Below are 24,191 nucleotides of genomic sequence, written 5' to 3' on the forward strand. Positions count from 1 at the left end.
AAAACCTCTTTGCTTTAGGAAAAATGTCTCCATTCAACTAGCAAAAATCACGGGAGGAGCTTTGGGACAGGTTCCAAGTGTCCCCATGTTGAACATACCTGGTACTGGCCTCTGCTGGAAGAAAGCACGGGATGGGACAAGCCTTGCCCAGCTCTGGCTGATGACTGGGCACACTCTGGGTGCCCACAGGAGCTGCACTTCATGACTGGGCACACTGTGGGTGCCCACAGGAGCTGCACGTCCCACCACAGCCCTGCCACAGACACTGCCACAGCCTGGGTGAATCACCTCCTCCTGCCCCACCAGCAGCACTGATTCATGGCCATTGGGGCTGCTTTAGTAGGAAAAATCTTACTTCCATAAATATGAGCAGTTCCTCATGGTTAAAACTCCTTTCTGAACTAAGCATTAGATTAAAAGTCCAGCTGAGTGGGGGTTTTCCTGGGAAGGGGCTCCCTCCAAGCCAGTGCCTGTCCTTTGTTCCCTGTCCTGTTGAGCAAGAGAGCAATCAGTTGCTCACACTCAGCAAGAGGGATTGCACACAACCTGTCTGGCTGCTCCTGAGGCAAGCACCACGGAATACATTTCAAATGGGTCAGCAGCCTGATGGTTTGCATGCTTTTATCTGACTGCTGTCCCTTTGAAGCTCCTCTCTGGAGAAAGATTGGCCTGATAAGTGCTTTTCCCTTCTTTTCAGTACTCACTCTGCCATCATTTGATGGTCAAGGTACGGCTTGCTGCAAATCCAAATTGAATCCTTTCTCCACAGTCACTCGAGAAGCAAAGATAAATCATAAATCATGAAGTGAAACCTGAGTGGCAGAAATGCTTTGATTCCTACTTCTCTGCACTCGCTGCACTGGGGCAGCAGCTCTTGAGATGCCTGAGAGACTCAAAACTTTTTTAAAGTTAAATTTAGAAAAAATAAAATAAACAAACCCTTGTATGTACCATTAAAAGCTGCTCAGGGTAATTTAATAAGCAAGCAGGTTTGGGTGATGATTCTCTGAAATCGAATTTGCTACTGACAAAAAGGGACTGGCCCAGACCTCCAGATACTCCTCCTGGCAATGAACTGCAGCCTTGTGATGAAAGGATGAATCACAGCCACAGGTGTCTGGGCAGTAATCCCTGGGAAAGTCTCAGGGCTAAGCTGTCACCTCGGCTCTAGGCACCAGGCTTGGCAGCACTTCTGGCTCACTGATGCCCCAGATGTTTCCCAGCCAATATGTGGCGGAAAGATCATCCCTGTGCTTCCCCAGGGAACCTGCCTTTCTTACCCTGGGTGCCTTAAGGGCAAATCCTGGACACACAGGGACTCCTGCAGCCCTGGAGCTGTCTGACATGAAATGTGGCAAATAAAACTGCCCCCACCACCTCCTCCCTGGCTTTTGAGGGGTGCTAAATCCATAATTCCATGAAGGAGAATCCAGCCCTAATCCCCTCTTGCAGTGTGGTCCCTGCCTGCAGCTCCTGACACCTGCACGGATCTGAGGTGAGCTCCCACTTTCCATGCCCTCAGTTCTCAGATGCTGCAGTGTTCAATGCCTCTGTTCCCAAAGGAGGAACCCCAAATTCACCCTGCCCTCAGTTCTCGGGTGCTGCAGTGTTCAATGCCTCTGTTCCCAAAGGAAGAACATCACAAATTCACCCTGCTCTCAGTTCTCGGGTGCTGCAGCGTTCAATGCCTCTGTTCCCAAAGGAAGAACATCACAAATTCACCCTGCTCTCAGTTCTCGGGTGCTGCAGCGTTCAATGCCTCTGTTCCCAAAGGAGGAACCCCAAATTCACCCTGCTCTCAGTTCTCGGGTGCTGCAGCGTTCAATGCCTCTGTTCCCAAAGGAAGAACATCACAAATTCACCCTGCTCTCAGTTCTCGGGTGCTGCAGCGTTCAATGCCTCTGTTCCCAAAGGAGGAACCCCAAATTCACCCTGCTCTCAGTTCTCGGGTGCTGCAGCGTTCAATGCCTCTGTTCCCAAAGGAAGAACATCACAAATTCACCCTGCTCTCAGTTCTTGGGTGCTGCAGTGTTCAATGCCTCTGTTCCCAAAGGAAGAACCCCCAAATTCACCCTGCCCTCAGTTCTCAGATGCTGCAGTGTTCAATGTCTCTGTTCCCAAAGGAAGAACCCCCAAATTCACCCTGCGCCCATCCCAGGACCACCCAGCTGAAGGAGTTTCCAGAGGAGCTGAGTTAGCCATGAACTAATAAAAGCAGCCAAACTGTGCTCGAGTTAAACCAAGGGCAGCGTGCCATCAAAATCCTCCCAGTTAAATTAAAACACAGGGTTGGGTTACTTTGTGTTTGCTGAAGCCAAGAAGAGGCAATTCCTCCTGAGAGGGTAGAAATGGGGGACAGCTGCTAGAAAGGCAGCTTGAAACCCAAACACATCACCTGTGAGGAGCTCACCTGAACAAGCACAGGCTGCAGGGAACAGAAAAATAATGCCTGTCATCAGGGAGGATAACCAGGCACCCCATCACACGCTGAAAAGGAGCATTTACACGGAGCACTTCACTGCGAAGGAGCACTCCTGCAAATTGCACCCGTGTAAGTGAGCACAGCCCAGCAAACAAGCAGCTGGGGCAACCTGGCTGTGATTCCTAACTGCAAAATACTTGGAAGTAAAAGCATGCAGGGTGTAGAGCTTCCCAGAGAATACAGCTATTGCCAATGTTGTTATATACACTTCAGATGTATGAATGACAAAGTCCTACTGTTTAAAAAAACACGCCTGAGTGGAGCTAGATCAAATATCAGGGCTGGTGATTTGATTTCCCTTGGCCTCCGGCCGAGAGAGAGGGAAGAAAAACAAATTAAGGTCTTTGAAAAAGTATCAAAATATTTGCCAGTGAAGACCAAAACACCAATTTTCACATGCTCCTTTCCCTGACAACGCTGGGGCAGAGCTCTGTGTGCTCTGAAGGGAGTGACTATTTGCTTTGAACTATCCCGACTAGGAAATACCTGATCTAATCTCCTCCATCTGGGTGACAGGGCAGGAAAGACCTCTCTGAGGCTGGTTCTGAAGCTCTCTGATCCAGCCTTCCTCACCGAATCCACTTCCAGTCAGCCAGGCCATAAACAGCTCGTTGGGTCCAGGCATTCCAGGGCTGTGGCCAGGACCCAAGATGCGGACTCCTGAGCAGTTTGCCCTGCTGCAAGCCTGGGCTGCCCCAAAAAAGAATGGTTTTTGTTTCCCCCAGCCTGTCTCCAGCCCTTCCTTGCCCTGGGGCCTGGGCTGAAGGCTGAGATATTTGGTTTTTCAGGCTGGTTTGCCTGGAGGCTCAGCAGGTGACCCAGCAGAGCTAAACAGTCCTATTGCCAGCCTTTGGGAGCCAAACAGTCCCATTCCCAGCTTTTGGGGATTGGGAACGTGGCTTGGGCTACACTGAGCCCTTGAGAACAATCTCTGAAATCAGTGAGCCCCACAGTGCAGCTGCCAAGCAGCAGCACCCTGCTCTCAGCCACCCACTAACCTGTGTGCCAGCAATTACCACTGAATTGCTGCAACTCTGTCTTTAGCTCCTTTCTCCATTCCATCTGGCGTCAGATAGCTCAGATTAAAGGTCCATCTGATTGGGAATCACACCTGGGCTGCAAACAGCCATGTTTTCCAGGCTACAGCATTCCTTGAGGGAAGCAGAGCTCCAGCTGCTGGAGATGCTCTGCTGGAAAAGCCATGGCTGAGGAGGGCTGGAAGAGCAGGCTGGAAGGCCACAAGTGCTCTGCAGAGAGTGAACAGGATGCAGAGGAAGCCAGAAGCAGAAAATTATTTCAGAGAAGATAATCCATGGGGGACAGGTCAGCCCGAGAGCCTTGGATGCATTCCTTGCACAGGAAGGCTCCAATCTCTAACCTGCTGGATTTGGGGAAAATGCCCTGAGGGAAAATTCATCCCATACTCCCATCTCTTCCTTTCCCTGAGCAGTTTTGGGGAACAAGGTACTGGGCTGGATGGTGCTTCCTGAGTAGCCCTTTTCCATTTTGGGGTTATATCCCCAAAGCCACAAAATGATTTTGTGAAAAAGTTTTTTTACACAACTTAAAAGCAAGTGTCAGCTCTCTGGAGTTTAGCCATCCTACAGAACATAATGGAACACTGTAACCAGTTACGAAATTCCCTGATACAGTAAAAAAATAATATCAGCTGGAAAGATTGACTCATTTTAGACTGGTTTCCCTGTACATCCTGATCTAATTCCCACAAGCCCCCTTGGTTTCATCTTCTGCATATTCTGCAAAAATTTTAATGTAGGACTTCTTTTTTTAAAGGTTTGAGATCCCAAATTCCTGCAGGCTACCTAGAGAGGCCTAAAAATAGTAATAAATGTGAAAATTGGACAAAAGGGGATTTACCACGCCAAGGACACGGCCTGGGGCTGGGGCTGAAGCTTCCATGTGAGTCAGGCAGGAAGTTTGCTCCTTCCCCCCACTCAGCTTCACAAGGAATATGGAATAAGGAGGTGGCAAGACAGGCTTGGAAGGGGCACAGGACCACACCTGTGAATGAAGGTTTTCATCCCTTAATTCACAGAATCACAGAAGGGCTGGGTTGGAAGGACCTTAAATCCCATCTCATTCCACCCCTTGCCACGGCAGGGACACCTTTCACTGTCCCAGGTTGGTCCAAACTGGCCTTGGACACTTCCAAAGATCCAGGGGCAGCCACAGCTGCTCTGGGAAATTTCCTCCTTTAAAAGTCAATCAGGGCTCATAACAGCAGGCGAGCGTGGGGTACATTTGTCACTGAACGTCTACCAGGAGGAGGAGGAGGATGAGGAGGAGGGAGTCTCCTGCAGGCAGATGTTTAGCTGCCCCAGGACACAACAGGGCTGCTAAATAAAACCTGGATCCCACAAAACAGGCTGCGGGATCCTGGGGATCTCACAACCCACAGTCAGAACAAGCTGTATCCAAGCTCGTATTCCCGGAGAAAAGGGTGCAAATGGCAGCCAATTAAGGCCTTTCCACCTACACCAGCTCGGCTCCAAAAGCCAAAGCATCCCAGCAGGGCTCCCCGGGAAGCCTGGCTCGGCAGAGCTGAGCCCTCAATGGCACAGTGCTGGGAAAAGCAGAACTGCTGCGTGGGAGCCCCTGAGCCACCCTGCGAGCACTCATCACTTGTGCACGTTGAATAGAACTGGCTCTCCACGGGGAAAAGCTCCCTCCCATTGCTGGAGAGGGACTCCCACCGTTCAATTGAAGGTTTAAATTTGGATGAGGAGAGATTTTCCTCCCCGGTTTTGGTGTGTTGTGTTTTTCCCTTTAATGTAAACCATGTACTTGCAAAGAACCCATGGATAAGGCATTGGAACAAAATATGTGCAGCCATGATTCTGGCATGCGCTTTTCCTTCTGGGATGCACTTTTCCAGGACAGCTAGTAAGAACTTGCAGCAAATTTAACTTAGAGAAACCATGATGGTGCTCATGAGCATGCAATGGAATGATGGCTGGATTTGGGAACCAAACACCAGGGCACAAGGCCATGGCTGTGCTCTCAGACCTTTCTTCAGGAACTAAACCACTCGAAAGTCACCCACTGGTGACCATCAGGCCCTTCCAGCACTTCTAGCACCTGGGCAGCTGAGACTAAAGAAACAGGCATATATTCCAGCTACAGCTTTCCAAAAAGTGGGGGAAAAAAAAACCCCAAAACCACTGAAACACACAGCCCCAAAGTCTTGTGAGGACTGACAGCAAGGATCTGAGCAGAAACTTCACCCCTGGCTAGGAGAACCCATTAGGTGACTCCATGGAGCAGTGACACCTCACTGGCCCTGAGGCCAGGAGGGAAGCTGTGTCCAACACCCCATTGCACTTGGCCCTGGGGCACCTTAGGGCCTCATGGCCCTAAGATGCAACAATGCTTTTGTGGGATTGGGATGGGGGAAGCAGTTTAGAAGGCTGGCCAAAACACACATTTACAGCAGGAAGTGTTTTCCAGCATGAGGACACGCATGGCAGGCACCATGACAATGGAGTCATCAGGAGTGTAAAGATAAAAGAGCTCAAAGACTGGGAGGGCAGAGGGAAACAAACCTGCCCCAAAGGTGCCCAGGGCCAGCTGGCAGAGGCAGCACAGTGCCAAGGAGCACAGTAAGGGCAGGGCAGTGACACAGCCTCACTCACACCAGCAGTGCCAAGGAAAGAGGAGCACAGGGTGACACACTGCTGCCTGGGGACCTGCTGCAGACACAGACTGGTCACTTCCCTCCCCTCACCCCATCCAAAGCCACCTCACCAGGCTCACCAAGGACTCCTTTCACTTTGTGTGCAAATCTGGACTTCATTCCTGCCTTTTCAAACACATAATGGCAGTCATTTCCCTAAGCTTGCTCAGGCTAGGCTGGGGCTGCCATGACTTCATTTCTGACAACTATCTTATACTTACAGGATGCTGCTGGGATTAAAGACTTGGGAGGAGGAATTCTGACCTTTGCAAAGCTTTAATTTTGTTGAATTTATCCATGGTAATAATCACTGCTAAGACTCCTTACAGCCATCATCTCCTGTCTCGGGAGATCCATCCAGTGAAACCAGCCCCACAAAATAATTTCCCTGGGTATGGCTGAGGCCTCACAAAACACTACTTAAATTCCAGACTTTCACTACATGCCTCAGAGGAATCTTCTGAATGCCAGCATAGGCACCAAGAAGAGAAACAAACGCTTGGCTGTTCATCACTGACTCTATTCTCTTTTTCCTTAAATACCCTCGAAAGCAGGTTGCACCCAACAATCTTCAGGAAAGCTGTTAGCTCCAAGGCTGCCAAAACCCTTTTTTTTTCCTTTCTTGTTCTCTAGGTTTTTATCCTGCCCTGGCACACCAAAAGCTTTTCACCTCCAAGAGCAAAGAGCTGATTTTGAAGAACAAAGCTGCTGTTGTGGGCTGCTGCAGCATCTGTTTCAGCATGCCAGTTTTATATTTAGCAGCAGCCCATGTCCCCAGATCACGCATGGCCAGGCAGTCCCTGAGCAGCCCCATCCCAGCACGAGTCTGGGCAGGGTTTGGAACTCCTTCCTGCCCCTCTTTACAGCTAACCTGCCAGCAGAACTACTGCCTGCAGCCTGGGGCAGGAACTCCATCAGGCAGGACAGGGAAAAGCATGGAAAAACGTAAGAAAGCCCCAAAATCACAGGCCTGGTGTCTGGAGTGCAGGAGGGGCACCTGACAGCCAAGCTTCTCTTGAGTGTCTGCTGTCCCTGGCTCAGAGAAGCAGCATCTTCTCCACACATCTCCATGCCCCATCATTTCTCAGCTTACAGCAGGCCTGGCAGTGCCAGTGCTGTTTCAGTGAGATGTTTTGCACAGATACTAACATCAGCTAATTAGAAGAGTGAAATTTCAGCCCAGGGAGGGTCTAGCACGGAGGGGAAACACTGACAGGTTTTTTCTTTGCCTCCAGCCACGAGTGCAGGCAGGGCAGGGTGACAAGGCAGGGAGGGCAGAAGGGGGGACAGCTCTGCAGAGGAGTGATCAGTTTTGGCAGCTACCCTGGAAAAAAAGGAACTGTCAGCACTGCAAAACACGCAGGGAAATCTTCTGCTGGCAAATGCACATTTCCCCTTCTCAGAGGCAGTGAAGAGTGCAAAAGGTCCAAGGAGAGCTGCAGATCAAGGAGGGACAGTGATGGAATTGAGCCAGCTCTGGAGACTGGCTAGTTCTGGAAGCATCTCTCTGCTCAGAAAGGGAGTGTTGAAGGAAACCCAGAAAACCTTCCTCTACAGGCCCAGCCCAGCAAATGCCAAAGCACAGCAGAAAACGGCCTTACCTGGGTGGTTTTCGCCCTTCTGCCTTGCATGCTGCTGCTATGGCTCATCTGAGGGTTGGAGGCCCCTTCGGAGAGGCAGTGGGACTTCCTGCAGGGCAGCGTGTTGTAGTTGCTGTAGGAGGAGGGCGCGTCCTCGGCACCCACCGAGGCCATCTTATGGCCGCCCAGCTCAGGGATGTCGGACACCAGGCTCCGGCAGTACCCTCCGAAGGCATTTCGTGGCCCCCCGTTGATGGTGGCCCCGGGCGTTTTGGGGGAGTACAGGTCACTCATGGAGTTGGCCCGCTGGCAGGCCACCAGGGGCTGGGGGCTGCCGCCCGCCTCGGGGCCGCGCGCCGCCTCGGCCTCCTTCTCCTCGGCCAGGCCCAGGATCTCCTCGTTGCTGGTCAGGTGCTCCTGGCTGAGGTCGGAGAGCGAGAACTCCAGGCTGTCCTCGCGCCAGATGTCGGCCGACTTGGAGCGCTTCTTCTTGAAGGCGGCAGCGTCGGCGAAGGCGGCTCCGTTGGCGGCGTAGCGCAGCGCCCGCGCGTCGGCCTCGGCCAGGAAGGGCGGCTCGTCGCCGTAGAGCCGGCTCTCCTCCGAGTCGGGCACGCTGTGCACGGAGGCGGCCGTCAGCGCCGTGCTGCTGTCCACGCTGGGCGTCACCGACGAGTCCGTGTGGTAGGAGACGGGCCGCAGCGCCATGTCCACGCGCTCGGCCCACGTGGCGCTGCCGAAGTCCTCCAGGCGCGCCTCGGCGGCGGCGAAGGGCTCCAGGCCGTTCTCGGCCAGCGACTGCGGGATGCTGGGCGTGCTGCTGGAGCGCGTGCTCACCTCGGAGCCGCGGTGGTGCGCCGCCTTGCCCGACGAGGCGTGGCGCGCCCGGCGCGAGGCCTTGCCCGAGAGGCGCAGCGAGCGCGACGTGTGCTTGCGGCCCAGCGCCGGCTGCTTGTCCCCGTACAGGGCCTGCTCCACGCTCTGGCTCTCCGCGTTGCCCATGGCGTCACGGTCTGCAAGGGACACAGCGTTAGGGGAGGCAGGCATGTGGACACCCCAATGCACCAACAAGTCATTTCTTAATTTCATTAATTACCCAGCCCGTCCCAAAACCCACACCGCAGATTCTTGCAGGGACTGCCCTAACTGCGGCAATAATCCCATAGATTAATTAATGACAGGAGCCAGTGGCTGCACCAGCAAACCGAGAAATGCAGTTAAATCAGAAGGTAGCAAACAGCCACACAAACTTGTGCAAACCAAGAGTGCAGGAGAGCGAAGGACTGAACCCTGCAGCTCGGTGTGAACTGGAACCAGTTTAGCACCACAGTGCCATCTCAGCTCTGTGTGCATTCACCCGACCCTCAGCATCAGCGCCGCCATTCCAGCCAACAGACTCAAAAAATCAACAGCTCTTGTTTATCTGCAGGTAACAGATGCTGAAAAGGAGAGGCATGTACACCTTTAGCTGAGATTTCACCTTTTTTTTGGCTAGGAACTGCAAAGCAAAGCACCAAACAGCAAAGTACAAACCCACCCGTTTGGCAGCGAGCTAATGACAGGTTTGATTTCTGGAACAAAAAAACTGTGCAACATTAGGCAGGTACCGAGAGTCCCCCACAAGAAAGCCATATTATGAAAAATAAATTAGCATGAGTGACTCAGACTAGACAAAAATAACCTCTCCTTCCCACTCCCTCAGAAGCAGATAAGCAGATCTGAGCTCTTTGATCTGAGCTGGAACGCAGGGACGGGGTTGGTGTCCCCAGCCCCAGCCTCCTGCATTATTCAGCTGTGCACGTCCCGCCGTGGAACAGGTTTCCCATCCAGGAGGTGGGAGTGATGATCTGATTCAACCTTGGGAAACACTTTGAGGTCCGTGATCTCACTCAACAAATGTCAGAAATATTTTATCAGTAGTATTGGGTCCTTCCCCTCTGGCCTGACGGCAAGAAGAAGAAGAAAAGTAAATGCCAAAGTTCAAAATTAAATCCTGAATTACACACGAGACAACTACATAGAGAAAAGTAGTCCATCAGTCTTGAAAAGAAATTCCAAGACAAAACTTCTTTGTTTTGAGGCATGCCCGTCAGTTCTGGTTGAAAATAAAAAAGCCACCCTGACAGTAAAATAATCTGGAGTTTTTAATTTCATGGGCAATCTCCTCTCCCTTGCCAGGATGCTGGTGGGTACTGACCCAGAAGCTGGCAGAATGAATGCAACCACCCATTTCCCCTCACTATCTGTACACACACAATTGCTGCTGCACAGACCTGAATGAGCCCACATAAACACATGGAAAGTGAGGAACTGACGGCACCAAACGACGGGACAGCACGGCAGAACTGGGCTCTGCACTGACACTTGTGACCACAGCAGGACGACTGTGCCCCTGCTCCTTGCCCAGCAAAGCTCCTCATGGCTGAGCCTACAAGTCTGTTCAGTGCTGGAGCAACAGACAGCACCATCAATATCTGGGCATTTCTGCACTGAACATAAATGCAATTGCAGGTGAAATAAACTACAGCAGGAAATGCCCTACATCTACTGAAATGAATGGTAGAATTCCCTTTGGCTGACATGACTTGTTTAGAAAAATAAAAGCACTGAATAAAGGGCAGGTTTAAACCTTAAAACAAAGAAGAAAAAGACAGCTTTATCAATCCCTAGACAAGGGCTCATTATCTCCCAAGAGCTACAGCTCTTTGATACAGACTGAAAAACCATCAGCCAGCTTTTGGCTATTGAACATTTTAAAGCACAAAACCTGCATCTTTTCTTCTGCAGATATCAAAAACAAGCCCTCAGTGCTTCCATCCCACAAAAGAAACTCTCTCAGGGCAATGCTTCCCCTGCTTTGGCTCGTGCTGACCACACTTCCATCTGGGGGGATTTTCCACCCTTTATCCCCAGCCTCCAGCCATCCATCCCATCTGCAGCCACCCCTTCTCACCCTAAGGAGAACGAGCAGTTTTTTAAGTCCTCTTGAAACCTGCAATGGTTCTTTACCTTCCAAGCACACCAGGCAAGATTTCCCCAAGCCAGACAAGCAACAGGAGCACAAGTGGGCTCGGTGAGGAAAGGAGCAGCAGCTCAGGCTGCATCCCAGAGGAAATAACACTCTCCTGGAAAGAAGGAGGGAAGTCTTCTCTCCACATAAGGAATGCTCAGGGAGTGATTTCACACAATGAAGTATCTGCTAGAGACTGGCAAGAAGTGTCAGACTTCAAAGCAAAGAGCCGACCCTTTTTCAATTCAGTGGATTGTTGCTTTGGGTGAGGAGTCTGCCAATCCACAAACGGCTGTCAGTGAGCCCACAGCTCACCCCTGCACCCTGGCAAGGCCCTGCCTGATCCCACTGAACTCCCAAACGTTGCCCAGTGCCTGCATGACATGCAAGACAGTGCCATCCCCAAGTTTGTCACCATCCCCTGGCAGAGCCCATCTCCATGGGACAGGCAGGACACAGCTTGGGTGGGACAGCCAACCCCACCAGGTCAGGCTGAGGGGCTCCTCGGAAAGGGACACCCCCAAATCCTGCTTTCTCACCCCATTTCCGCCTCCCTCCTGCATGGCTGGCTGGTTATTCCCACCAGCTACCCTGAACCAAATCACCCAGGTCAAGCTGAGGGGCTCCTCGGAAAGGGACCCCCAAATCCTGCCTTCTCACCCCATTTCTGCCTCCCTCCTGCATGGCTGGCTGGGCATTCCCACCAGCTACCCTGAACCAAATCCAGTCCTCGCGCAGCAGAGTCCACTAAAACAGCAGAAAATAAATCTGGGGGGAAAGAAACACCAACAAAAAGAAAAGCTTGTTAGTTTTTGCTGAGCTAGTTGGCCTGACACGTGCCAGAGGCAGCACAAGGGTGCCTGGCCGGGGACACAGAGGGGACAGGAGGGGACAATGCCTCTGGAGAGTGACACCTCCTCGTTTTTGGCAGCAGGGAGCTGAGAGGTGAGCTGAGAGGCGAGCTGGCAGCCCTGAGAGGGGAACTGGCTCTGTACAGACTCCAGCATCCCCAGAGCAGAGCTGGCCAGGGCAGGGCAGCCCCAGCCTCCCCCTCCCCGGGGCCACAGCAGACACCCTGGGGCAGCAGCGGCTCAGAGCGCTCGGCTACGACTGCCAGATGCTGCCTGTCTGTGCCTTAACTGCATTTAGCACACTCCGTGAAAAAAATCTGTATCAAATTAAGAAAATGAGTAATGTTAATGGGAGCTGCACGCAAGTGCTGCTAGGACAAAGGCTCCCCTTGTTAGCTCGGCTGCCAAACGCAAAGGCCACCACTAAAGACCCATCAAGGTACCACCAGGATGTGACACAGATGCAGTGTGACACATCTGCATGCTTTGGACAGGTCTGTGGTGGTGGGAGCAATCTGCTGTGAGTGACCCTGAACCTCGCAGGGGCTGTGAGCACCACTGGCTGGGTGTTTCCAGCAGAAAATGTTGATTCATCAGAACCCAAACTTTTTGTGGGAACAGAGGGCCTCTGACGAAATCTCTCTTTCTGTCTCTGGGAGGGAGAGGCCTGAGAAGCAAAGCAGGGAGGCAGGCACGTCTCCTGAAGAGGCACCAGCGCCCTGCCCTGACTCAGGCACTCACCAAGGATGCAGATTCGTATCTGCAGCCCCAGCCAGGCAAAGCAGGGGTGGCAGCTTCTGCCTGCACATCCCCAAGGAGCTGGCCTGACCATCCATCCCCAGAAATCCTGCTCCTTCCCGGAAAAACATCAGAAATGTGGTGACTTCAACAAAGCCACCTTTAAGCCAGCTTGCCCATCCAGAGGCAGGACAGAGGGCTGAGATATGCTTTTTGAAAGCTCAAACTTCAGACTGACATCAAGACTAGGCTGCCAGCAGGGAAAGCATGAATTCTGCAGGAAAACCAGTGTTCCCTAGACTGGGTATGTGGGAAAAGCAGCCTGACCTCCAGCTGAACTGCTGAGGTTTTGCTGGATGACTATTACATGAAACGGTTACACATAAATTATCACATTCTAGATGACCACTGATGATGGCCCACTCAGAGAACACAATTTCCTTTTAAAACAGTAATTCTCCTTCCTCTTCCCCTGCCCCGATATTAAATTATTTCTTAAAATAATTACAAAACCAGAATACTCATTTCAATTAAACCTATGTTACTAACCCCTGAACCCACAAAGGGTTGGACCACTAGACTCCAGGAGTATATCTGAAAAATACTAAATTTCCAACCAAATTTGAAGCACCTCACAAGACAACAGATTGCAAATTTAAAATTAGATTCTAGTGGGAGGCCCTGGTGACAAATCTGTATTTTTCTCCTGGAGCGTAGCTCGAAGGCTGTGAGAACCAGAACAATGATCAAATCCACAGCGGGCAGTGAGCCTACAGAAATAAACTTCTGCTAAAATCTGCCAGCCAACAACAAAGATTTTCACTGAACTCACCAGAACCACATAGAAAAATGTACAAGACTAATAACCAAGTGTGAACACACACATTTTCTTGCAATTAAAATGTGCTTTTTCAAAAGGGCAACAGAGAGGCTGAAATTCCACAGAAAGCCTTGCAGTTTCTCAGAAACTCCAGCAGCGTATTTCATTGTTTTCACATCAGAACCTCTTAACCAGCCACTTCTTTCTTGTGAGCCGCTCTCACATGTGCTAAAGCACGGGATGGACTCCAGAAAGACCTCCAAATTTCATTGTTTTCACATTAGAACCTCTTAACCAGACACTTTTTTGTGAGCCGCTCTCACATGTGTTAATGCACAAGATGGACTCCAGAAAGACCCTGTATTTCACTGTTTTCACATCAGAATGTCTTAACCAGCCACTTCTTTTTTTGCGAGCCGCTCTCACACGTGTTAAAGCATGGGATGGACTCCAGAAAGACCTCCAAATTTCATTGTTTTCACATCAGAATGTCTTAACCAGCCACTTCTTTTTTTGTGAGCCGCTCTCACATGTGTTAAAGCACAGGATGGACTCCAGAAAGAGGCAGCTCGAGTAAGAGGAGGAGGGAGGGAGGGAGGGACGGCACCCTCGGAAAGCCCAGCCCAGCAGCCAGCCATGCAGCTCGTCCCTCGCCCTCCCAGCAGCCCAGAGCCCAGCAGAGCCCTGCAGAAACACGAGGGAGGCACTTGTACCTTCCGAGGCAGTCCCGGTATCCAGCGCAACCTTCCCCCAGAGAGCTGTGGCATTTAGAGGTACAGAATTGCAAGTGACCCCAAAGGGAGCAGTTACTGGGGCTGCAGAAGCTGTCAGCACCTGCCACTCAGCGACTCCATCGCTCCCGCCTCAGAGTCTATGCCTACATGCCAAAAACCTGGGGAGAAAGGGGAGAAAAACAAATCAGACAGAGCAGGGTTAGCGGGGAGGGATGGACAGAGCATCTTCTGCAGGGGGCTGTCGTCAGCACTTACCTAAGGAGCACTGGGTGCTTGAATTCAATGGTGAGAGCTGATGGTGGCAGAATAAATGAAAAACCCAGCCAAGCATGGCCAGCCCCAACCACGGGACATGGAGAGCTCCTCTTCCCAACCAAAATCCCCCAGACTCCAACACTGCCTTGCTGAGGCCGGTCTGTCTGAGCTCAGGGCCAAAACCTCACCTGTGTGTGAGGATGAGCACCAAGAGAGGCACCTTCCAGCAGAACAGGCTGAATTCTGGCAGCAAAGGGAGCCCAGCTACCCAGGAGGGCTGCAGGAGGCTTCCCTGCATGCTGTCCCACTCATGGAAAGGGAGGTTTGCCAGGCAGGGATTTCATTGCCATTTGGGGCAGAGCATTTACATCTGGCTTTGTGAGCACGGGTTCTCAGGGTAATTGTGCTCACAAAGGTGCAGACACCAGAGATCAGTCTGTGCTCACCTAGACCTGAGACAATCCTAAGGACAGTCCTTGAGTCAGGCACTGAGCTCACGTGGACACCAAATCCCAGCCCTTTCCAGGCCTGGTACTACTGGTGAGCATCTTTGTAGGAGTCCAGCTCCAGGGCAGGCCTGGCTGAGGCTGAGTGCTTTCCCAATCCAGCTCTCACCCAACTCCCCCTTCTCCCAGCCAGGCACCAGCACTAAAACATCATCTCAAGGCTGCACACAAACTTGGGAGAGTTACAAACTTCTCCACAGGTCCCAAGGAGCAAAAATCTGGGGAGGGATTACTGCTGCCCTTCATGTTCTTGGAGCTGCTTGGTGGGGAAAGTGTGATCCTCACTCTTGGCTGGATTCTCAAAGGAGATGAGAGTCACTGGCTCTTTTTAAAATTAAAAATGTTCTCGTTTTCTTTCTCTTCCTTCATGTTCCCTTCTTTGCTCCCTACCTCCCCCTCTTCCCCCAAGCTGTTGGTAGAGATCTGAAAAGCAGTTCATGAATTGCTCAGGAGCTGGCAGAAATTAATGAAATGAAGCTCATTTATATTGAAATGGACTCATTATCATGCCAGCTGCCAATGATTTCCAAGAGGGGAATCTTGCTGACAAAAAAGGTCCTAGAGGCAGGAGGCTCCCCACCTGCACCCACCACACAGGGAGCAGCCCTGCCACGAGCACTCCTCACCTCCAGCAAAGGGAACTGGGACCATCTCTGCTCAGGTCTGCCTGCTACTGACAAAAAAACCTGCCCAAAAGAGGAGCAAAGCAAACACAGCCCAGCATTCTGTCAGACCTTCCACCCTGACGTGGCTTGTGTGGAGTTTGTAACCCTAAACTCTGCTCTGGGGTGACACAAACTCTGAGAAAGCAGCTCCAAGGCAGCCTGTCCACACACCACCTGTGCTCCTCCAGCAGAACCCCTTCTCTCCTGGCAGTCCTGTGTTAAAAGGGGATGTTTACACCTGGATCCTGCACTATCCAAACCCTCACACTGCTCCAGCACATCTGAAGGGCTGGCAGCATCCTTTGCCATGGACAGGTGAGAACTGCGCAGCAAGCTCCTCCAGAAAACAAGGATTTATCATTGCCCATCAACTTTCTCCTGAAAAGTTTTGCTCCCATTAACTTTTCTACCTCAGACAGTCTGTCCTAAATTAAACCAATCCGTACTTTCCAAGAAGAACATTTGTTTCTCATACTTGGTCTGACATTAACAAGCACTGGAACAGCCCTCAGTGTCCTGGCTCATTCCAACAGCCCAGGCTCTGCCACAGCAGAATTTCTGGAGTTCTCCAGCAAAGCCTCCCAGCAAGGTCCTGGAAGGTCCAACAAGGCAAAAAAGTGATTTCCCAGGAGGAAGGGCTGAAGCAAACACAGCTCCATCACTTCCCTTCCAGCACAGAGCCCTTTTTGGACATGTCTGCTCCCACAGATGCTGGCCAAGGAAAAGCTGACCAGTGACCACCAGCCTGTTCTCAGGGGAGATGGACATTGTAAACATCAACACGTGGATCAACTGCTCTGATTAAAAAAAAAAAACAAATAAAGCTTTTCCAACTTGCACACTGGAGACAGAACATCCCTGTCAGCACTGAGTGCTGCTGATGCTCAGACACGTCCCTGGTGTGTGTGAGCCAGCCCTGCACACGTCAGAGCAGCTCCTGTGCTCTGGAGGCTGCAGGCAGCACAGCTGTATTTACTGCACAGCCACAAAACAGCTCCAAAACCAGGCCAAGGGCTTCCCACAGGGCTGCCAGGCCTGGCTGGGAGCACAGGAAACCTCCATGCATGGACTGAACACAGAGAGGGGAGCAGAACAGAGTAAAGGAGCACCCTGTTATTGCTCACATCTGCTACCTGGGATTCCAGGTACAGCACAGACTCTAGCTGCCATGGGCTGCACAGCAGTCTGCAGTGCCAAGAGTCTGGAGAGAAATCCAGCACACCTGCTTTCTGTTTGCTTGACAGCATGGACAGGATCAAAAACATGGAAACCGTAGCTTTCTAAGAGCCTCCTTCCCAAAGCACAACCCTTCCTTTCCAGAATGAAAAAATCAGTATGCAAATACATGCCCTTGTCCAGTGAACAGGAAAAGTTGGCCAGAAGGACGACAGCTCTCTTTTGGTTCTATTTTCACTTTTTCATTTTATGAGGCATTGCTTTAGTCAGATTTCAAATGCAATCAGTTGACTGTTAAGTAAATCTTGATGCAGTTTGGAGAAGCCCTTGGTAACTCCACCATCAAGCAGGATGTGCATACAGAGACAGGAGCAGTAGGCACTCCATACAGAAACCATTCAATATCCATCAGCAGCTCTGGGCTGTGCTCCCCACCCATGATCCCAGTTCCACGCCACTGTAACTCCAGTGTTTCTCCTGGGATGGACAATCAGGCCCTTGCTTTGTGACTGGAGGCCACGTTTTGTTGGTTAATAGTCAGTTAGTTAATATGAATTGCTGCTGAGATCAGCCCAGCCAATGCCCTGCCCTGACGTAAATGCTCTCCTGTGCTCCAGGGCTCTGCCTCTCCCCATCCCACGTCCCTGGGCTGCCCTCTGCAAAGCCAAACCCACAGGAGAGGGAACATAAAATATCCTCACCTGGAAGGGACCCACAGGGATCAGAGTCCAGCTTCCGGCCCTGCACGGACAGCCTGACAAGCCTCCAAACCCCTCACCATCCTCGTGCCCCTCCTTTGGATGCTCTTTAATACCTTTAGGTCCTTCTCAAACTGTGGTGCCCAAAGCTGCCCCCGTGCCCTGAGGTGAGACTGCACCAGTGCTGGACCCATGTAGGGATGGATGGATGGATGGATGGATGGATGGATGGATGGATGGATGGAGAAGAGCCTGCCCTATGCCCAGATCTTTGTTCACAAATGCAATTCCAAAATGCTCCGAGCTTCCCCACTCTCCATCTAGACACTGAGCCCCGAGACCAACTTCAGAGCATTGCAGAAGCTGGTTGACTTTTAAAGCAGCAAAAATAAATGACAAACGTGCTCCTCTCCGTGTTTTCTTTCTGTGACATTTAAAATGCCATAGAAGCTTTTTGTTTGTGAGAAAAATTAATTTCAAACCGAGCGCTGCTCGTGAGAAAAATGAATTTCAAGCCAAGCACGGCTTACAGTACCTGTTGAGGAGAATGGCCGCTCCTGAAGCTGGAGTGTGAGGGCAGTGACCATGCAGGCAGGTCAGGGATCCATCCATCATCCATCCATCATCCATCCATCCCCAGGAGTGGGCTGCAGGAGCTCCAGCTCCAACCCCTCTCAAGTGTCTCGCTAGCGCGCACCCTCCGTGTCTGTCACGGCTGCCAGAACAATGCTGGTGATGCTCCAGATGAAGAGGAGGGCAAGGAAAAATAAACCCACACTCCCTTTGAGCTGAGCTCCTGAAGGGGAAGGTGTGGGCAGCCCTGCTCCTCCAGCTGCAGCACCACCCCTACGACAATTCCCAAGGGAGGGAAGGGAAGGGAAGAAGAGGAGGAGGGAGGAAGGTTTGTGTTTGAGAGACCTTAAACCTCCACAGAGGCAACAGCCAGCCATCCCCAAATCCAGCTAAAGGAAACAGAACCAGGAGCACAGCACTGAGAAAGCACCACGGCAATAAATTAATGAAAGAGCAGAGCAGGTAGCCCAAGGGAAAGCCCCCTCTCCAGGGTTTCTCTATTTATAGAGGGGATGTGAATAATTGACACCGCTGTGGGTTTGTTTGTTTTTCAATCATTTTTACAACTATCTGAGCATGTTTTAACTCTTTCTCCTTCCCTTCCCTTTTATTTTTAATGGTGGGAAAATCCCCCTTTCTAGCCTGGGGGGGAATCTGCAAGGTTTTACACGTTTCCAGCAAAGGGCAGAGCAGGGGAAGGATTCTAATTTCAGATCATCAGACATAAGCAAATCTATGGGAAGCCACGAGGGCAACTCCCTGGAGCCTGTGGGGCAGCCTAAGCCCAGCCAGGAGGGAGCTGCAGGGAAGGAGGAGCCCCCTTGGCCTCCATGGAGGCTCTGAGGACTGAGTGCACATTTATATGAGACTTGAAAAACGAAAAGAATTCCCAAAATGCAGCTGAAATAAAAAATAAGGCGTGGCTTGTTTATTTACCTTTAGGTTCTGTGTTATTGTTATTGCACTTAGCTTAAAAAGGGCTTTCTGCTTGTGCCAAATGAGCCCAGAACTGCTGATACACGGCAAGGGTGGGACGGGCCAAATGCACTCCAAATACTGGGAAGGAACAAGAAAATGTTCAGAGCTCCAAATGGATCTGGGGGAGCTCTCCCTGTACAGCCAAGGAGTGGGACCTTGCACAGAAGAGCCAGCCAGCACCACAGGCTCCAGCAATAAAACCTGAAACCCTTGGCTCGAGTGGCCGACCAGACAGGATGTGAAGGATTAAAATGGTGCGGAAAAAAATTCAGGGCAATAATTGTGGTAGGGGGAATTGCAGAGGAAGTGCTTGCTGTATCTCCTCACTGAAGCACTGAGGTAAGCAATCTGATTTTCAAGCAATGCCAAAGACCTCACACAGATCATTAAGATGGTGCCTGAGATATGAAGTATCTAATTTTAGATACCCTGACTTAAGTACTAGGGAGGGATTCCAGAGGAAAAACCGGTGTGAAATACAACTCAGGCAGATCAGCAGAGCTCTCCCTTTCTGCTGGTGCGAAACACAGGCAGATCAGAAGAGCTTTTTTCCCTTTCTGCTCTCTCTCTCTGAGGAGGGTGAGGAACCTCACTGAGCACCAGAGCTGTGTAAGCTTCCTCAATCACTGCTTCAGAGTCAGGAGAAAGGACAGCAAAATAACTTCCATAATGAGGAAAAGGAGTGAAGCAAAGGATGTCCTTAGCAGATGACAGCATGCCTTGCACAAGTTTTGGCACCAGAATCTGTCTGTCTGTGAGCTCCTGGTGAAATCACCGCTGCTCAGGACTCATCCTCCACTAAAGCTGCACTGGGGTGGGGAGGCCAGCAGTGCAGGGAGGGCTGGATTCCTGCTGCCAGGCTCCCTTCCATCTGGGAACACCGTGTCCAGCACAGCCACATCCCAAAGGGAAAGGGTATGGGGTGACCAAGGAGGAAAGCAGTGTCCAGAACCAACTTTCTGTGTCCAGAACCAGCAGAAAGCATGCACTGAACATCCTAAACTTGCCAAAACCAGGGGGTTACAGCCTGGCATGGCACTGCAGCACAGACAGGGCTCTCTGGTGGGGCAGGGACATAGCAAGATGCTGACACAGCGTCCAGGTGGCTGCTGAGCTCACCTCCTGATCTCAGTCCCAGCAGGGATGCAAAGCGGGGCTGCTCAGGACCAGCCTGGCACTGCCAAGGGTGGAGGAGGCACTCAGGTTTTACCTGGCACAACCTGATGGCTCCAGTGGATCTGGGCTCACCTGATGGCTCCAGCTGCTCTGGGTTGGCCTGGCACAACCTGGTGGCTTCAGCTGATCTGGGCTGACTGGTTCCAGTCACGGCTCTCCCACCCCAAGGGAGGCACACACACCTCCCGGGCCACATGGCTGGGGGGTGCTCCTTCAATAAAGAGGGGACAGAACCATGAGGGGTGGAAATCCCAGGAGAAGACACCCTGGGGGCTCAGGTGAGCCCCCACCCTGGGAAGGATGGGAAAGGGATGGATCAGCAAATGCTCTGGAGAGGAAAAGCAGAAGTACCAAACGCCAGGCTAAGGCAGCTCAGGGGGGAAAGCTGATCCCCATCAGCTCTGAGTGTGGCCTCCCACTCAAATGAAGGCTTTGCCTCCTTCTCCAGGGAGTGCATGGTGGGAGAGGCATGTGAATCACCACATCTGAGGTTATCAGGAGCAAAATCCAGAGCCTGAAACGTGCCAGTCAGCAGCAGCTTTCAATCTGCATCCCAAACCCATGAGAGAAGCAACCACAGGGCTGTGGGAAGGAATTTTTACATTAAAACCTGCGGATCAGGATCCTGCCTGGGAGTGCAGAACAAGTGATCCCAGCAGTGATGTGTCCATCTGTCTGTCCATGGGCTGCAAGGCCGGGGAGCACAGCTGGGAGATGGAACAAGGAATGACACAGGAAAAATGGGAATTAACTTCTGCCTGCTGCTCCTGATCACTCCCTGCAAGAAGATGACCCATTTTCCAGAGGAGGAAAGGCAGAAGACACCTTTCCAGGAAACTGCTAGCACAGCTGAGGATGACAAAAAGTGGCACAGGAATTATGATCTGCATAAGAAACTTCGCACAGAGGTTGTGCTGAGGAGAGAATTACCTCATCAAGCCTTTTCATGTTTTCAGTGCAGACACATAAAAATGAAATGTGCTGGTGACTTGTGCTGAGGACACAAGGCTGGGAAGAGTCAGAGCACAGAACAGACCTCGTGTCTCACATTGATCCCAGAGGACCACGAGCTCCCTGGGTGTGACAGAAATGCCAAGAAAAGCAAATGTAAATCAAAGGGTGCACCAAGCAGGGCTTGCCAGGCAGAAACAGCAGTGCCTGATGCTGCACAAGACACTGACCTCATCTGGGACGTGCAATCCTCATCGTGGCCAAGGTTAACACCGACACCTCCAGCAGAAGTGAAGCTTCACTCTGAGAGGAGTTCAGAACAAAGCTGCTGTGAATGGAGCACAGGCAGAGAGGAGCTGAGCAGTGCATCCAGCTGGGGCGCAGGGGCTGATCCCAGACCCAGGGATCACAGCTGCACACAGGGACACAGCTCGTCCTTCCCAAACTCTCGCTGCTCCTGAGCAGCAGGAAAAAACCAACACCAAATCCTGCACAGTTGGGGCAGGTCCTGCCCTGGCTCTGCCATCTGTGGTCAGTAAGGGCAGAATGTTGCTGCCTGTGAGGGGTGCCAGGTGAGCAGCTGCAGGGCTGGTACCTGTGAGCTCCTGGCATCCTGCACAGCACACAGCTCCAGCCTAATTCTCCCTGAAAATGACCCAAAAAGCAGTGCCAGACAAGGAGCAGGCAGAGATGCTCCAAACCCTAGTGGGAATGTTTCAGCACCAGGCTCTCACTCCTTTTCATGCTGGCTACAGTCACACAAACAAAACACTGAGCTCAAGTATGAAGAAGTGGGAATTTTTTTTTAGGCATTCTAAAATGTGTGAGGAATGCAAACTGCTCATAAAACAACAGCAATGCCTCCTCCAAATGCCAGGCTGGTGAGGTACCAGCCTCACCACCAAACAAAACCACAGCAAATCTACCCAGCACTGTAATTAATGAGTGCCCATGGCACTCGGTGACAGCAGGCACAGCTTGGACCCCACACCTCACAGGTCTTCTCCAACCTGGGACTGATATTCTCCATCTGATATTCTCTATATTCTGATATTCAGCAGCAAGTGCCATTCCATCATTTCAGTGTTTCACTTTTCCAAAAGAGCCCTGCAAGAAAATATCCAGTTTCCTCTCTACATTTAAAGAGCAGGAGATGATTTTAGTGGCTGCCAAAGCCACTGGTGTTTTCTGTGGCAGCACTCCCAGCCAAGTGAAAGCAAACCCTGCAGCAGATGCACGCTCAGTCTATCTGTGCACACACTGACCAGAGGCACCCTGCCTGTGCTGCAGGGGAGTTACTGACCCACCTGAGCTCCTCAATTCACCTGAGTGGCCTCTGTCCCCCCACAGAGCCACCTCCAGGCTGCAGGGACATCCAGCCTCTCCCAGTAACCTCTCAGCACTGCTTCTGTCTGCATGCACACAGCCCCCACTGTGTTACTGCTGAAAGCAGCTTTTACTCCAAAGGGTGTTAAAAATAACATCAGGGACCAGGGATTTCCTCCTGAAAGACACTTTTCCACCAGGAGAGGTGACTGTCCCGTGCCTTCCCCTCCACCAGCAGCCACAGCCATGTCTCACACTGATCCTGCAGACCCAGAGCAGAGCAGTGACTATTTCTGCAGAGAGTGATGCACCTCAAACACTCAGTGACTGCTGCCATTTCCAAGGGAAGCCCTTTAAAGAGAGAAGCAAAGGACATATTTACAACAGAGCTAAACAACCACTCCATGGTTCTGCACCAGCCCTTGCATCTCCTTTTGGGGGGCAATAACCTCTGTGCCAGTACAGGGGGTTCCACCTTGAACTTTTCTGCTCCCTACTACAGACTCTGCCCTATATGTGCTCTGGGGACCTCTGATGTTCTGCCATCAAAGACAGCCTTGGTCTGAAAAGATCTCCCTATCACACACCATTGATGGGCTGTACATCCTTTCAGGTCACTCATTAACAAAATCAAAATATTTCAAATGCAATTCCCTTCCTTACTTGTTTTCTTAGGTTTTTTCCACCACTCTTCAGAACTGACAGTTACATGAAAAGAGGGGGAAGAGGTAAAAAACCTCCTATTTTGTACTTCATTATTCACAGTTTTTAATCAACTCTTGCAAAACCTTTCTCAAGATGTAATTCCCTGTACATTAAGGGAGCAAGGACAGCTCTGTGCAGTGCAGCACTCAAAGCACAGCCTCACACTGGGGCCAGATGCACAGCACAAACATTGGCCAGGGACACGACCTGTGACTGAGCCTGCAGAGGCCACTGCAGTACAGTCACAGCAGCAAAATGCCGATGTGCTCACAGTGACACATCTCTCCTCAAGTCCCAAAGCACACCAAGCTCAGGGTGAGCTCCCAGCAGCAGCACAGCTCCAACGGCGTGACACAGCAACACAAACACTCCAGGAGGAGTTCTGATGGCTCCCCATGTGTGGGGCTGCAGCAGGGACGGGCAGAGGGCAAGCAAGGCTGTCTCCCTGGCTGCACAGTGCTGACTGCAGCCTTTTCTTGCCCGGGGAGCTGCCCAGCCCGGGCACACACAAGCTGGGGCACGGCGAGGTGCCGCCCGCGCACAGCGGCTCCCCGACACCCTGCCTGCCGGCCAGAGAGCAGCCACGCTGCTCAGGGGCTCGCGGGGCCAAACTCCCTCCCTGGGCTCTGCACCAGGCCCCCAAAGCAGCCACGAGGTTTGGAGAGGGAGCAAAAGGCTCCCGATGTCACAGAGGGAAATCTCGCCCTGCCGCGCGCACCGAACGCTCACGGCGAGAAGGAAAAGGCCAAAGGCAGCAAAGAACAGAGGGGGAGAGCTCACAGAAACAAGATGTTATTCCTCTGTTTTCCACAGAACATTTCCTCTGTTTCCCTAAAAATTTCCTCATTTTTAGGACCTTTTCCTTGACTCACAGCCCCCCCAGCAGCTGCACTGGCCCCTCTCAGGGGCTGTCCCTGGCTGCAGGGAAGGCTCCTTCTCCTCTTCCTCCTCCTTCCCTTCTCCCTGCTGTGCCCCAGCAGAGCCCGTCATGAGGAGGAGGAGAAGGAGGAGGAAGCACAGGCAGTTCTTTGCCATCTCCCAGGTCACAATCCCCACCTTATTTTCCCATTCAAACAAAAAAGTGATCCTCAAAAGAAACAATAAGCTCTGAACACATCCTTGTTAACGACTTACGTGTAAGTTTTTAAAATACCTGAAATTCTCCCAGCAAAGCACCCAAAAGCAGCCAGATACTCTCCTCCCTCTGCAAAAAGTGTTCCTGGCTCTGAACTGCAGGGAGCCAAAGGCAAGCAGCACAAATCCATCCCTCCTGGTG

General features: G+C 51.6%; 1 protein-coding gene across 6 annotated transcripts in view; it reads right to left on the bottom strand.

Moving 5' to 3' along the window:
* The window catches only part of TIAM1 (TIAM Rac1 associated GEF 1), a 141,281-nt gene that overhangs the window by 59,919 nt on the left and 57,171 nt on the right, over window positions 1–24,191 (bottom strand). For 3 of the 6 annotated variants that reach the window (XM_074530606.1, XM_074530580.1, XM_074530588.1), the window contains 2 exons: window positions 13,886–14,064; window positions 7,778–8,766 (listed from right to left, as the gene is read on the bottom strand). In XM_074530606.1, the coding sequence (XP_074386707.1) occupies window positions 7,778–8,755 (978 nt within the window). In that variant the 5' untranslated portion in view covers window positions 8,756–8,766; window positions 13,886–14,064. Of the gene's footprint in view, window positions 1–7,777; window positions 8,767–13,885; window positions 14,065–17,741; window positions 17,767–24,191 lie in introns of those variants that run through there. The other 3 variants (XM_074530570.1, XM_074530575.1, XM_074530597.1) reach the window with 2 other exon arrangements.

Source organism: Zonotrichia albicollis, chromosome 2 (assembly GCF_047830755.1).
Source record: "Zonotrichia albicollis isolate bZonAlb1 chromosome 2, bZonAlb1.hap1, whole genome shotgun sequence".
Lineage (NCBI taxonomy): Eukaryota > Metazoa > Chordata > Aves > Passeriformes > Passerellidae > Zonotrichia > Zonotrichia albicollis.